We start from the raw sequence: 13,828 nt of genomic DNA on the forward strand, positions 1-13,828 counted from the left end.
AGTAGGCCAAACTTCTGTTTTCAATCGTGGAAAGATATGTTCCTATGACCTGTGTTTTATCTTTACCACAGTGTTTTAATTTTATTTTAATTTCCCACCCCTGAGCCAGGCCAGTTCACCCAGATGATGTGAATACCAAATACAGAAAGATATTCTCACTAGCTACAAATAAAGCCTTCTACCAGTCACCGGCATAATCTCGTGGCTATCCTGAACTCCTACAGCAGAGGCCACCTGCTGTTGCTTACAAAGAATAGCAGATACTTGCAGAAAATACCAGCCTTTCTTTAATGGAAAACGGGACTCCCACAAGGCACAGCAATGCCTCTTCTTTGTAGTTTGTTTTCTAGTGGCTAGCAGAAGTTTTTCCTTGAGTGAACAAGAACCCCTAACCCATATCAGAAGTGAAGAGAACTTTAATTGTGCATTCTGAAATTCTCCTACCTAGCATGCTCCTATTTCTGGGTAGTCTATCTTACTTCAGGTCTGTGCTCTTTTTCCTGGTTCTCTCTGCACCTCATGTTTTGGCAGAAGATCACAGCAGATTTAGATTCATAGCCTGTGACCAAAGAAACACAAAGGATCATTTAATCTTGCTCGCTGGAGACAGCATACTCCTTTTTCTTTAGTCATATTTTCTAAAAACTACCTTCTATTTTGTAATTACAAATTAGCTTTGTTTCAAAATGGCTTACCTAGCATTAAACTGCAATAAAATATATTTCATATACTGTAAGCATTCACCGTACCATTAAAACCACTGTGTAAGAGTAAGTTCACTCACAAGCAGCTGCACTGAAGCTGCACAACAGTGTGCCAAGTACTGAGCCCTAGGGGTCTTGATAGCACAATTATACTCAGTGACGTTTGTTTTGACATCCTTCTCAGATGTATTAACAAGTTGACTTCTTTTGATCCTCTTACTTAATTACGTAACATAAATACTCCCCCTGAAAGTAAGCACGTGTCTCACCAAAGCCAGAGTGACCAAAGGATATCACTTGGGAAAGACAAGCGTGTAAAACGAACAAATGCAGAAGCCACACAACACGTGCGAACAAAGGAGCGGGCAGGTTTAGCTCAGCTGGTCAGAGCGCGTTGCTGCTAATGCCAAGCTCGTGGGTTCAGTCCCCATATGGGCTATGCTGAGGGGTGGACTAGATGATCTCCCCAGGTCCCTTCCAACCTTACCATTCTAAGATATATCCTGAGGGCAGCTGATTAACAGCTAGCTTTGAAATCTGATTAAGAATATGAGCAATAATACTTATACACTTTACAATGAAGTGAAAATATAGGCAAAGATCCTAAGCCAGGTTACATTTCTCAATGACAGCTACTACATAGATGAGAACAGTGCTTCAAACATATGGCTTGCAAGAGGCACTTAGGAGTTTTAAATGTACCTTTCATTCCCACGGAATTCAGTACATAATTTTATTAACGAAACATGGTAGTAACGTTGTCTCAGTCTTTTAAAATGAAAGCAAAGTAAGCTGAAATCCAGTCTCATACAAAATAACCCAGCAGCTTCAGAACTAAATAAATGCACTTGGTTACTGGTAACAGTGTATCATTTGGATACAGTACAAGCTCACAGAGGAAAAAGTGAGATTCCTTGCCCCTGGTACTTATCCCATATTGAAAGATGAAGCAGAAATTATGTACTTATGGTATGGTACAACATCTCATGCCTGGAAGTAGAATAGGTTATGCTTACTCAAGAAAAATGTTTCAGAAACCAAAAAGAATTCAAGTAATTTTGTAGAAAATAAGATTTATTTGTCTCCTTTTGTACACCTTTTCAAAAAAGAAATGCACATTTATACAGTTTTCCTCTTTCCCAGTGCATATCTGGATTTGCTCATAGAGAGCTATTAAGGCAAAAGATGCCTTTGAAATCATTTCAGACACATCGTTTTTTGACTGTAAAGCATCCATAGTTTCTGATTTTTTAATTTATAATGTGGAAAGAGGGGCTTCAGGTATTTCTTCCCCAATTCAAACATACAATCTTCCCACACAGCGAATAGGGGACAGATCTTGCAATAAAGAACTGTCAAACCAATAGCTAATACTCACTTCATTGTAGAGCTAGATTCACTTTTTCATATGAAGTGGGATTAAACAACTAACTAGGTAACTTGTTCTTTTGAAAAGCTCTAGAACAGAAATGATAAAATGCTGTTTTAAACTCGAATCAGCCATTGGTAATGAAAGTTTGTTTGCAGAGACAGCACCCTTTCCCGAGCTGTTTCTCATGACCAGGTCTTTTTCCTGTTGATGGTCACTATGGAATTTGTTGATTGTTGTTTCTTCTCAAACACTTCATGAAGAGGAGTAAATTCAGCCTGAGCTTTCATATACCACAAGAGATACTAACCCATCAAGTAGCCCCTACAGAACAAAATTAAGTTAGGGGGAAAAATACATTGTTAGAAGATACAGACAGCACACCTCAGAAACAAGAGAATTATGGTCTTAAAACAAAAATCTCAGATTGCCAATAAACTTCTCATACCAAAGCTATTTAAAACAATAAATCTTGATCAACCTACCAGCTTAATGACCCACTCCTTCATTTGATTTTTTTTTAGTGAGTATTCAAAAGGGATTACTATGTTCTCAATCCAACTTTTGTAATTGTTTGGAATTTTTGAAGCCCAAACCACATTTGATGAAAGGTTCTTTATTTGAACTCTTTACACAAACTATCAGTTTCAAGACATTCATTATATCTTGACATCTTTTGAAACATCTAGGCTCCTTTTCCTCTTCAATTTCTCTCAAGCCTTGTTTCTTTAAAGAATTTAGTAAAGAACTGTTAAGAGACGCACATACTTTGCAGAACAATTGTTTATTATTGTAATCCAAGTCTTCTTTTTCTAGATTTTTAAAAAATATTTATAGCACTTGCTTCCTGTACAAAATCTAAAACAAAATCACCCCAGAGCAAAGATCTTACCTATTTCTAACAGGCATTTAGGATGATTCTGGATTCTTAAAAGTAGGAAAGTATCCACATATTTTTTTTTCCTGATTACACAAATCAGCGTGAGCTACTTGTATTAGTTTTGATGTCAAATTCTGGGTACATCGAGTCCGACATAGTCATGTTAACCTAGCGAAATGAACTAATGGACCATCTGACTCGGCACAAGAGATAGGTAACAGATAGCACTGAATTCCAAAGAAATTGTACCTATTCTGTTAATGGAGGAGTTGCAGAAAGTTACCTAACACTTCTTCTCAGGAAAATACTTTTAAATACTAAATTGCTTCCTTAACACGAGCCACTTACGTCAGCACAACGTAGAGATTCACTTTAATTACAGCAGACTTCTCTTGCTCTTTTTAGGTTGGGGGGGGGAAGGGGAGTTTCAAAATCATTGAAGCAACATAATGGTCTTGACAAAACAAGAAAATATATTGCAGGCTTCTTTTCTGCAGCCTGCTGCGAGGGAACCCATTACAAAAGAAATATTTAAGAAAGGAAGAACGACTGTCATTGCTAAACTAACACTTCATAGACTTCAGAATAACTACCCATTCCTCCAAACAGCTGTTTTCAGCTATTCTAAATGAAATAGATGGATTGAGAAATGAACAGAAAACAAGGAATACTGCTTTTAGTTACCTCAGAGCCTGAAAGCTCCAGATCTTTTCTAGCTTTTGATCTCTGAATACATATGTATGAAAATAGTGTATACTGTATGTTTCAATGTTATGTTCATTTTTCAAGCAAAAAAATAGACATCATTTTTAATCTAGCACTGCTTAGGATGTCTCTGAACATCAATTATTCTCCTCTTCACTTTTTCTAGTTATGATCCTTCATATACATTGTAAGCATAAACAACTCATTTTCCTCTCCAAGTTCTTTGATATATGCTTTTCCTCAAAGTCCTAACTTGTAATTTATTTTTAAATAGTATATACACATTCTTTCATTTAAATTCATTATAATTCAGACTCATTAATCATATTAGGATCTGTTACCTTCCTTTACCACAGCACAATCTTCTGGTAGATAGCATCAGAAGCATACCTCCTCATTCAAGATAGATTGTTCCAAAAAAAATCATTAAAGAAAAGCAACATTGAGCCAAGTAACAAATATTTAACATACATCATTTTACTTTCTGTTACACTCAAATTTAACATATGTACATATAAGCCAGCGGAGAAAAGAAATGCAGAAAGAGTACTAAGTCACTTACGGTAATTTCATCCTCATGAAAACTCTGGCCATGAAGAAGCTCAAAAGCACACTTACAAATCCAATAAAAAGCAAGAGAAATCTATTCAGCTTGGGGATATTTGGTGCATTGGATCGATCAAGAATTATGAATCCTAGGCCACCCATTGTGAAGAGGAAACTGGATGCAAGCCCTTCCATAATATATTGCCCATTTACTCTATTAAAAAGCAGAGAAGAAAAGAATACAGAGTTAGAAAGGCATTAGTTTTCCAGAAGTTATTTAAGTTTCAAAACTCATCCACTCAAGCCTGCTCAGCTTACTTTAGCTATGCAAATATGCAGGACGATTAACTGTGATAACTGACTTTCTAACACAAGGTATATATGTAACTGACTTTATGTAATTAGGTGTTCAATATGTAATTTATCTCCTGGACTGATAGTCTGCAAGGTGACCAGTCAAACGTACTAGTTCTCTTCATGAGTTTTATGCAGAACTGTGTATACTAATGGAATGATACTCAGGTTAGTTCTTCCGTAATTCATGAAAATTAACGCAGCATTAAGTTCATCAGTTTTCAGAAATACCTTTTATAAAATTCACAGATGACTTAAAGCACAGAACTCCACACCACTGAGTTTTTCATGTCTATTTCTGCCCTAATGTTTAAGCAGCAGTCTCTAACTTCCAGTATCAGTGAAAAGCCCCAGACTATTCGAAATACTGCATGAGCATATGAAACACTTATACTGGTTCCTCACACAGGAACCAGTATAAAACCAGTAATAATAACCAGTAATAATAACCACTATAAAACTAGTAATAAAATACTGGTTCCTCACACAGCAAAAGTGGTCTTGCCTGCAGTATCAATTTTGCTATTGGCTCACTGAGACTACATAGATTGTGGGGACTCAGCCTGAATGTGCTCTGGCTCTCTGCCAGTCCACACAGCTGGGTTTCCTTCTTATAGAGCCAAGATGGAAAAAGTGAAGTTGAAATGCAGCAAAAGCCTGCACCTCAACTGAGAGTTTCCTAGGTCCCACAATCACTGAACCTCTTTCTACTTTCATAATTAGCAATACCAGCAACATTGTAAAGATGGTTTGAATGTAGCTACTACAAATGATAACACAGAAATGAAGATGATAATTTTTTCCTCATAAAACAACTTCATCTTCTATCGTATTGTTTCCAGAGTTTTACTGAAATGCTTTTAATTCCCTGCAGCACCCTAATTCATATATATTGTAGAAATTCAAGATGTGTCCTATTTTCAGGCTGAGTCAAAATTTGTACGTAAGATTTACGAAATTTCACAAATAGGAACAGTTTTTCTTGTAATTAACAAAAGCCATTACCTGTTAAAATAATAATTCCAAGCATAAGTTCTGCAGAACAACTTTTGACTAAAGCTCTGGTTATTTCCATTAACAGAAGCAAAAAGACTCAAGGAGAACACTGTTGTTACATATTTACAATTATTCCCCCCACACTCGGACACAAAAGTCCAGATTAAATCAGGATTTAAAATCAGGGAACTAAATGCTTCACAAGGATCACGTTGTTATGAAATATGACCACGTATTTCTGCACCTCTTTACTGTCTCAGTTCTAATAGCAAAGATTTAGAGAAAGAGAGAACCTCTCTCAGTTGAAAAGCTGTTTCTTACCTATGAATTCTGTTTCAGTAGTTTTGGAAGGCCTGAATTTTTCTATTTCCATTGATTCCAAAGCATACTTTTTATTTATTTATTTAATTTGCAAATCAAGGTCGATATGTACCAGATCCCACATCCCCCAGAGGGCTCAAAAGAAGCTGACAAAGCCCTGTGAGCCTGGCGGGGTTCACGGGCTTCTATTCCTTTGCAGTCGCTGGTTTGGTTTGTGGGGCCCCGCTCCTACCTGTAGGCCAAGAAGGCCACCGGCCTTTGATGCCCGTGCTCGTCTGTCATGGACCCAACGCTCGGAGGCTCCACAATCACGTCGTAGATAATTCCTGTGCGGAGAAAAACCACGGATTAGCTCTAAACCTCCCGCTCACGCCGCCCCCGTGCCCCTGGCCCGCCGGCACCTCCGGTGATGAGGAAGTAGGACACCACCACCAGCGCGTAGACGGTCATGGCCGAGGGCATGTGCACCCAGCTCGGCCGCTTCAGCTTGATGTTGGGGCACTCGAGCACGGCGAAGGGCAGCCGGTACAGCGTCTCCATGGCGCCGGCCCGGCCCGCTCCCGGCCCAACGGACACCGCCGCCGCGCGCGCCCCGCCCCCGCCGCCGTCCTGGCCCGTACACGAAGGCGGAAGCGGAAAACAAGCCCGAAGGGGGTTGCAGGGGAGCTGGCAGGTCCTTGCAGATTACAATAGAAACAAGCGGAAAAAAAATCCTCCACCGGGGTGGCAGGAAAAGCGAGATGCCCCGGAGTGAGGGGCAGGCGCCGCCGGCGCGCGCGGAGCGGCGCCATCTCTGCCGTGTGGAAAGTGCTGGAAGCGCGGCGCGCGCGGGCAGCCGCCGCCACGCACCTGCCAGGGCCCAACCGCCCTGACGTGTCGCTGCCGCGCGCCCGCCAGCGCCTGGCGGGCGGGGGGTAAAGGGGTGCAGGAGGGCCCCCCCCCGCCGCCGCCGCCGGCCACGCCCCCGCCGCCGCCGCCGGCCACGCCCCCCGGGCCACTGCACTGCCTCCAGTTAGAGTTAAAAAAATAAAATAAAATAAAATAAATGAAGCTTTCATCACCTGCGTAGCTGATGCAATGCTTTATACAGGTAGGGGCATTTCCACTGTAACTGCCCTCAGTGACCATAAACTCTAAGCGCTCCATCTTCACTGGCAGGGCTGAGAGGCAGGGAGGGGGAAAGAAGATTTTCTGGGTATTTTTTTTTTTTTTGCACCCCCTGACAGCTAAAATGCAGATCTTCAGGCATAAAGAGATCCAAAGCGGGCCTCACCCCAGGAATTGTGGCTGAAATGGGAGGACAGGCCGTCTCAGCACCCTGCTTTGCCGGCCTCCTGGAGAGCACCGCAATCGCCAGGAAAAGCAGATGCGAGAGCAGTAAGGAGCACATACATCATCTGCTGTCAGTGACTGGTACGTTAAACGTTTGACACACAAGTCATAAACATGCTAATACTTGGTCATGGCAGCCATTAGCAGGGCTGACTTATCTCTGTCCACAGCTTAAGCTCATTACAGAGAAAATAATTAAGTCAATCTTTAAGGGAAAAAATAAAAGTCTGAATTAAAATGTATGCCACTTATTTACTCATAAATAGGGACAATGGAGAGTCCTTCTCAGAGCAGTTGCTACCATATTTATACCTTATCTGCACTGTCAAATCTCTCCCCCGCTGCCCCCACTCACATTATTTGCCTCAGGAAAGATGTTTGTCAGTAAAGCATGAATTGGCAACTGCTTGAATCCAAGTGCTAGCTGAAATGCTGTAACACCGCATCTGTGAAGTTTCATACATAGACAGACTTTCAGCAGACATAATTGAACACCAAATACAGACAACAAAAGTTATCCCGTTATTTCCGTTATTTGACAGCATTTAAAAACCTCACCCTCCAGCTTACCACATCCCTTTCTCACTGAACAGCTGAATACAGTGACTGCATAGAAGGCATCAGTAGTCATGAGGTGTTATCACAGCTCTACAGACTGCCTTGATATCCAAACAGCACCTGTCTGCTTCAAAAATTACTTCTGGGGAACAAACAAAAAAAGTAGTAAGAGCCTTATTACCATTCCACTAACAATTTGCCTAATGACTGCTTTTCTTTTTGCCAGTAGTGGTGATACCACATATCATAACCCAGAAGTCAAGATGCCTCTCAGTTCAATCAAGCATAATTACAATTAGCCATTGCTATTTTCATTCTTAACCCTCCTATTTAGAAAAACTCCCAGTCTAATTTACCAGTAAGTTACTGTTTATATTTCTTTTTAAGCTATTCCAAAAGTATTTTCTCTACATCTTTCCTCCTTCCAGAAAGTGCTAAAAAACCCTCTAATCTAGCAGCTTTTAATGTAAACCAGGACTGTCAAATAATGTGTACTGGAGAGCACCTATGGGGTAGATTAAGCACACCTGTCCCACTTTCTACTTGTACTTTAATACTATTTTCCCAGCATGCCAAAACACTGAAGCCTGTACTAGCACAGTAAGGCAACAACTAATAAAATTTTAACCTTGTAAACCAACTATAGTAACAGCACCTAAAAACGTCAGGGTAATAACATTAGTCTTAAAACAACCTCCTTTAATTAGTTTCAGCCTTCTGAACAAGTTTCAGCATAACCCAAGCTGAGAACAAATGCTTCATACTTGAATTATGTTTAGTCAAAATGTTACCCATTTTGAGAATACTAACAAAGTTATTTTAATGGCTTGGGGCACTGCGAAGAAATTCTCAGGGGTGGAAGAGAGCATTTTACTTTGCCTGGTTAAGACGCTGCCTTTCTTTCTATCCAGAAACAGAGATTTCCTGTCAAACTGAGCAACAATGGGGTTGCAGGCAGTCGCTCCAAAGCGACAGCTCACTGCTCACCCAGTCTTTTCCCCAACTGGGTTTTCTGTTACCTGTTTCTTGCCTGATAGAACACTCTGACAAGTGCTGGAGCCAGGTTAGTAAGAATAGCCAGAATGCATCATCCAGATTAAAAACACCTTTTGGACACATCCCATGGAACCACAGCCTGCAAAGACTCCACAAGTGATTTTAAGGCTCTTCAGAGGACATCCTCTCTTGTCCCAATGTTTGCACTCAAGAAGCGTTTCTCATCCTTTGTTATTCAGTAGTAAAACTCAGTACTTTTTAAACACTACAGAAAAAAATTAAGAAAAATGTATTCGTACTTCTTGTCATACTAAGAAATTTCAAAATTTCGGGGGGGGGGGGAAGGATGGAAAACCACTGTACATACAGGGAACGTAAAAACTGTCCTGAGTGAGTTAGAGCACTCCTAATTCTAGCATTAGAGGTAGGTTTAAGCGTGAGGGAAGGAAGCAAAACCAGCCTATTTCCACCTCTTACACAATTGTACATTACATTACCAGTATACCTTTAGTGGGAAAGCAACAGATTCAGGAGAATTTTAAGTCGAGATATCCAAGGCCTAAACTGCTACTCTAAAACCCATAAAGCCCAATTCTGTAAGGTCTATACCACTCAGACTCCTGGGCACGTAGAGCTGTTTGTATTGCACCTGTAACTGCTGATCTAGGACATACCTAACAAGCCAAAAACAGCAGCTGCAGCTTTTGTCCAGGAGACCCAGATGAGCCAGTACGCAAGCGTGAGAATACAGCACTTGCTCCATGAAGTCAGATAATTCCACCACTTCCCCAAGATTCAAGTAACAGTAAACAAGAGCAGATACTATATGGGGAGGATGTGGTGAAAAGATGACCTTAGACTTCTCCTCTTCTTTGTCTGACATCTCTCTTCCAGTCTATAATCATATCCTCCCTTTGTTTGTTTTTCTTTTCAGATTGATAACTTTCTTCTTAGCCAAGTTCTCTGATAACTTCACAGACAGCTTTTATCATTAAAAAAAACAAAACGAAAAAAAAACACACATTGCTGGAAGTTATTCCATTCCCTCTACAGGACGAAGACAGAGCCAAAAATCCTGTTTAACAGAACCTTCTTGAACCTGTTAATTCCCCTGTCTGTACACTGTCAAAGCATCCTGACTTACGATTTTTGTTGAACCAAAGCCTCGTTTGGAATTTAAAAAGCTGTGAGAAGCAACACCTTCTAGCTTTGACAAGCATGTCGAATGACCGGAAACAAGGAAAAGCACAACTTTCATTTATTGGGCAGGAAACAAATAGATTCACTTTGACTTCTGGCTCTGTGCTTGTGCCTTCAAAACTTTCACAACGATCTTCTGCTCCTCAATAAGAAAAGCTCGTTTGATTCTACAAAGAAAAAGAGTAGAGTTTTAGCATGTACCTAAGTGAAAATACAACAAGACAGAGGTTGACAGAAGTTAGTTTTGCTGTCACTAACAATCAACATTGCATCTGTGTTAGCTCTAGAATTACCTAAAAAGAAGGTACGTTTTCAGTGTTGTCGATAAAAATCAAAAGATAGCGAGAATAACAATGTATAAACACAGAGGTTTAAGGTTGAAGGCCTAGTGCTCATGAACTTCAGTATTAGTGTCAGGCAGGTAAGAAAACATCTGAGGTAATACCTGAAGGCTGAATAGTGAAACACTGGAAAAATTAGTCTCTTCACAAATTTCGAAGGCAAAAAGTAAAACTCCTCTGTGGCAACACTAACTTAGCAGTTCTTAAAGTAAGAATTGGTGTGACCAGTTGTGGTCAGGTTTCTTCCTTACGACTGCAGGCAATTTAAGTCAGGCTGGTTATCAAAACAAGAGCAGCTCCCCTCTCAGAATTACAGCTTCTTTGTACATGAAGAGGGAAAAAAAAAGCATCCCCCGCACTGGCAGGTTAAATCATGTTTAAACATCATTATTTCCGGAGGACATACAGGGCTACCACTTGGATGGATTTATGTGATAATACTCACAAATCAACAGCTTTTGATGAGTTTGAGTTAAAAGTATTAATATACCACACACACACTCCTACCTTGAAATATTAAAATGTTATTCTATATGCAATTAGCATGACTGGTTACAAAACCTACCAAAGATGCCTGAACAGATGCAGGAGAAAGACTTGCCAATTTTAAGTGAGAACATAATTATATAATTTTTTAGGTAGAATAAGACACAGTTCTTTCCGAAATATTCAAGTATTAAAAACAGCCTACAAAGCTCAAAGTGCTTGGGAACCTAAGAGAACACTGCATTTAACACAGAAGTTACTGCTAAGGATCCACAACGGTAATAATCCATCCTCAGTAGCACCTACAATTATTTAACTTAGGATTCACATACATAAAAATGCCAGCGGTGCATTTTACAGAGGAAAAAAAACCAGAATTAACTACTAACTCCAAAGATCTGCTTTGACTACCATTTACACAGATGTCATTCTTTGTAATATATATTCTTCCTCAAATTTGTCAAGGAAGTAGATGATACTGTTAGTCAATAAAATTCACATCATTGAGTCCCAGTATAAGCCATCATAAGGATTAACCACAGAGATGCTTAATATGCACCAGTATTTTGATTAACAAAACAGCACAAAGGCTGCAACAGCTCAGCTGATTTTACAGTCATCTCTGCATTAGAGAAATATGACAATTGAAGAGAGAAGTCTTTACCAATGGGCTAAATCAAAAAAAAAAAGAATGAACAAAATGTTTATCTGAGCTATAACACAGCAGAAATTATGAAGCACCTGACCTCTACAAGGAGTTTCAAAAGCAGTAATCAACTCAAATTCAAGGAACAAAATTGGACACATCATTGCCAATGTGCCTCTATGCTTACCCTTTTTACTACATGTCAGTCTTTAGAGTTTTGGCCTATGTTCTGAAAATATTAAGATGTTAACATCTCACACTAGGCAACCTTAAAAATAAAGTCAACTTTCTGTAAGTTTACCTGTCACGGACACATTTAGCACACATAGAACCACCGTAGGCTCTGCTAACATGTTTCTTTGTTTTTGAAAGCCTCATAAGAACTTTAGGACGCACAGCACGAACCTACAAAAACACAAGTTAAGACAGTATCATAAGACAGTCCCTAATTTTGGATAATAGCCATATTAAGAAAATTCCTTTGGACACTTGTGTTTTTTCAATCACTTGTTTAAAAAACAGCAATAAGCACAATAACGTACATCTATATACCATCTTCAGCATTTCCCTTAAGTTAATCTTTCCAATTCTACCATACACATTCCCCAACACATCCGTTGTTAACACAGCAGAATCTTAAAAGATAGACATTATTTGTATTTTGATCATTGTTAAGAGGAATGGCATTAAACCAAGAACACATTTTGGAAAAAAACACCATGTTAAAAGAATTCACTTTTTCTAAAACTGGAAATAGTAACTTGGTTTACGCCTACCTAATAGGTCCAATTCAGACCTAAAATTTTCAATATATACATGGAATTCTAACATGAAGCTGTCTGTTACAGCATCATCTATACCTCATTTTAAAAGCTTAAGCCACCTGTGAGCTAACTTACAAAAAAACACTTCAGATATAATAGCACTGAGGATTACGATCATTACAAAAAGTACATTTAAAATTTTCAAACATTGTTTTACAAGCTAAACTTTACAATGTTCAGGTGATACAGGAAATAATTTAAGGAACAAAGATGTTCCAACCAGAATTCAGCAAGAATCAAGGAGCTGACTTCAGCATTAAACAAACATCACTTAAAAAGGCTCTTTTTACTGGAAAAAAAATTTGCTATTGCAGTCTTATGACAGTAAACCAAACACTTACACCACGAAGTCTTCCTGGACACACACCACATGCTGACTTGGGTGCCTTCCCTACTTTCTTGGTGTAAAGGTAAACAATTCTGTTCCCAGGTGTTCGTGACCTAAACATACCAAGAAAACATCCAGTTAGTGGCACAATCACAGCTTAAACAAACAGTTTTTTTTAAAAAAAATAAATAAAATAAAAAAGTCCTACTTACAGTCTGGTCTTGTTGGAAGCTGTGTTGTAGGACAACCTACGGCGGTAGGTCAGGCGCTGAACCATTTTTTACACCTGAATTATGCAAAAATAAAGCAGTACTAGTTTCAGATTCAATGTTCATAAGGAAGTTTAAATGACAGCATCATCTGTACTGAAGCACCTAGCCAAATATGAATCAGCAGCCTCTAATTCTACACTGCTGTTGAAGAAATGCATAGATTTTTTTCAACACGACTATATAAAGAAAAAAAATACCTATCAGGATACAACAACAGATAGAACTTGATTTGCAATAAAGACTCATCTACACTAACTCAAGCGCAGTTCAACATATTCAATCTAAGGGATGCAAAACCATCCCAGAAAACTGTTTTAAACCCCAGCGTGCATACAGGCAGCTACATGCCTTTCAAACAAGGCAAGCTTTATTTGCAAGACTGAAAAAAATAAAACCGAGGCAAAGAGTACTCATTCCGCTCCCCTCAACCGTCAAATTTCAAGGTGGTCCCTGCAGCGGCAAGAGCGCCGAACACGCCCGTGCTGCAACGCGGGCCTGGAGACAAGCGCCGCGACGGCGCACCCGTACGCTCCGGGCGCCTCCCGCGGCTGCCCGGCCAGGCCAGGCCGCCCCGCTGCCGCGGGCCCCGGCCCTCCTCGGGAGCCTCCCTGTCGCGCAGGCGGCTCCAGCCCGGCGACGCCGCCCGCTGCCGCCCCCCACGGTGGCCCCGGGCCCGCCGGGCGGCGGATGCGGGCGGATGAGCGCCAACCGCCGCCAACGGCCCGCAGACACCGCCGCCATACCTGTCGCCGCCGACCCGGAAGAGGAAAGGGAAGCGCTCACGTCAACGCTGAACTAGAGGCGCCACAGGCCCCGGAAGGAATAGTGGCGCCGCTCTGCTTTACCCCTCCCCCGGCGCCGGCTGCACAGGGCGCCGCCATGCTGTACGGAGGCTGCTGCTTGGTAGTGGCCTTAGTACGGGGTTTGGGTGAAAACAGCGATTAAAAAATTACAGGAGGTATAGCCAGGC

At 40.6% G+C, this 13,828-nt stretch overlaps 2 protein-coding genes across 2 annotated transcripts; both read right to left on the minus strand.

Moving 5' to 3' along the window:
* Positions 1-1,757: 1,757 nt before the first annotated feature.
* On the minus strand, positions 1,758-6,487 carry OSTC (oligosaccharyltransferase complex non-catalytic subunit). Its single transcript, XM_062574888.1, has 4 exons — positions 6,277-6,487; positions 6,108-6,201; positions 4,221-4,418; positions 1,758-2,397 (listed from the first exon to the last, which is right to left on the minus strand). Exons 1-4 carry the CDS (start codon positions 6,413-6,415, stop codon positions 2,379-2,381), a joined length of 450 nt encoding a protein of 149 aa, XP_062430872.1. The 5' UTR covers positions 6,416-6,487; the 3' UTR covers positions 1,758-2,378.
* Positions 6,488-10,002: 3,515 nt separating this feature from the next.
* RPL34 (ribosomal protein L34) lies at positions 10,003-13,626 on the minus strand. The gene is made up of 5 exons (XM_062574128.1): positions 13,602-13,626; positions 12,799-12,872; positions 12,600-12,699; positions 11,736-11,839; positions 10,003-10,128 (listed from the first exon to the last, which is right to left on the minus strand). The coding sequence occupies exons 2-5, from the start codon at positions 12,861-12,863 to the stop codon at positions 10,044-10,046; spliced, it is 354 nt and encodes a 117-aa protein (XP_062430112.1). The 5' UTR covers positions 12,864-12,872; positions 13,602-13,626; the 3' UTR covers positions 10,003-10,043.
* Positions 13,627-13,828: the final 202 nt, after the last annotated feature.

Source organism: Rhea pennata, chromosome 4 (genome assembly GCF_028389875.1).
Source record: "Rhea pennata isolate bPtePen1 chromosome 4, bPtePen1.pri, whole genome shotgun sequence".
Taxonomy (NCBI): Eukaryota; Metazoa; Chordata; class Aves; order Rheiformes; family Rheidae; genus Rhea; species Rhea pennata.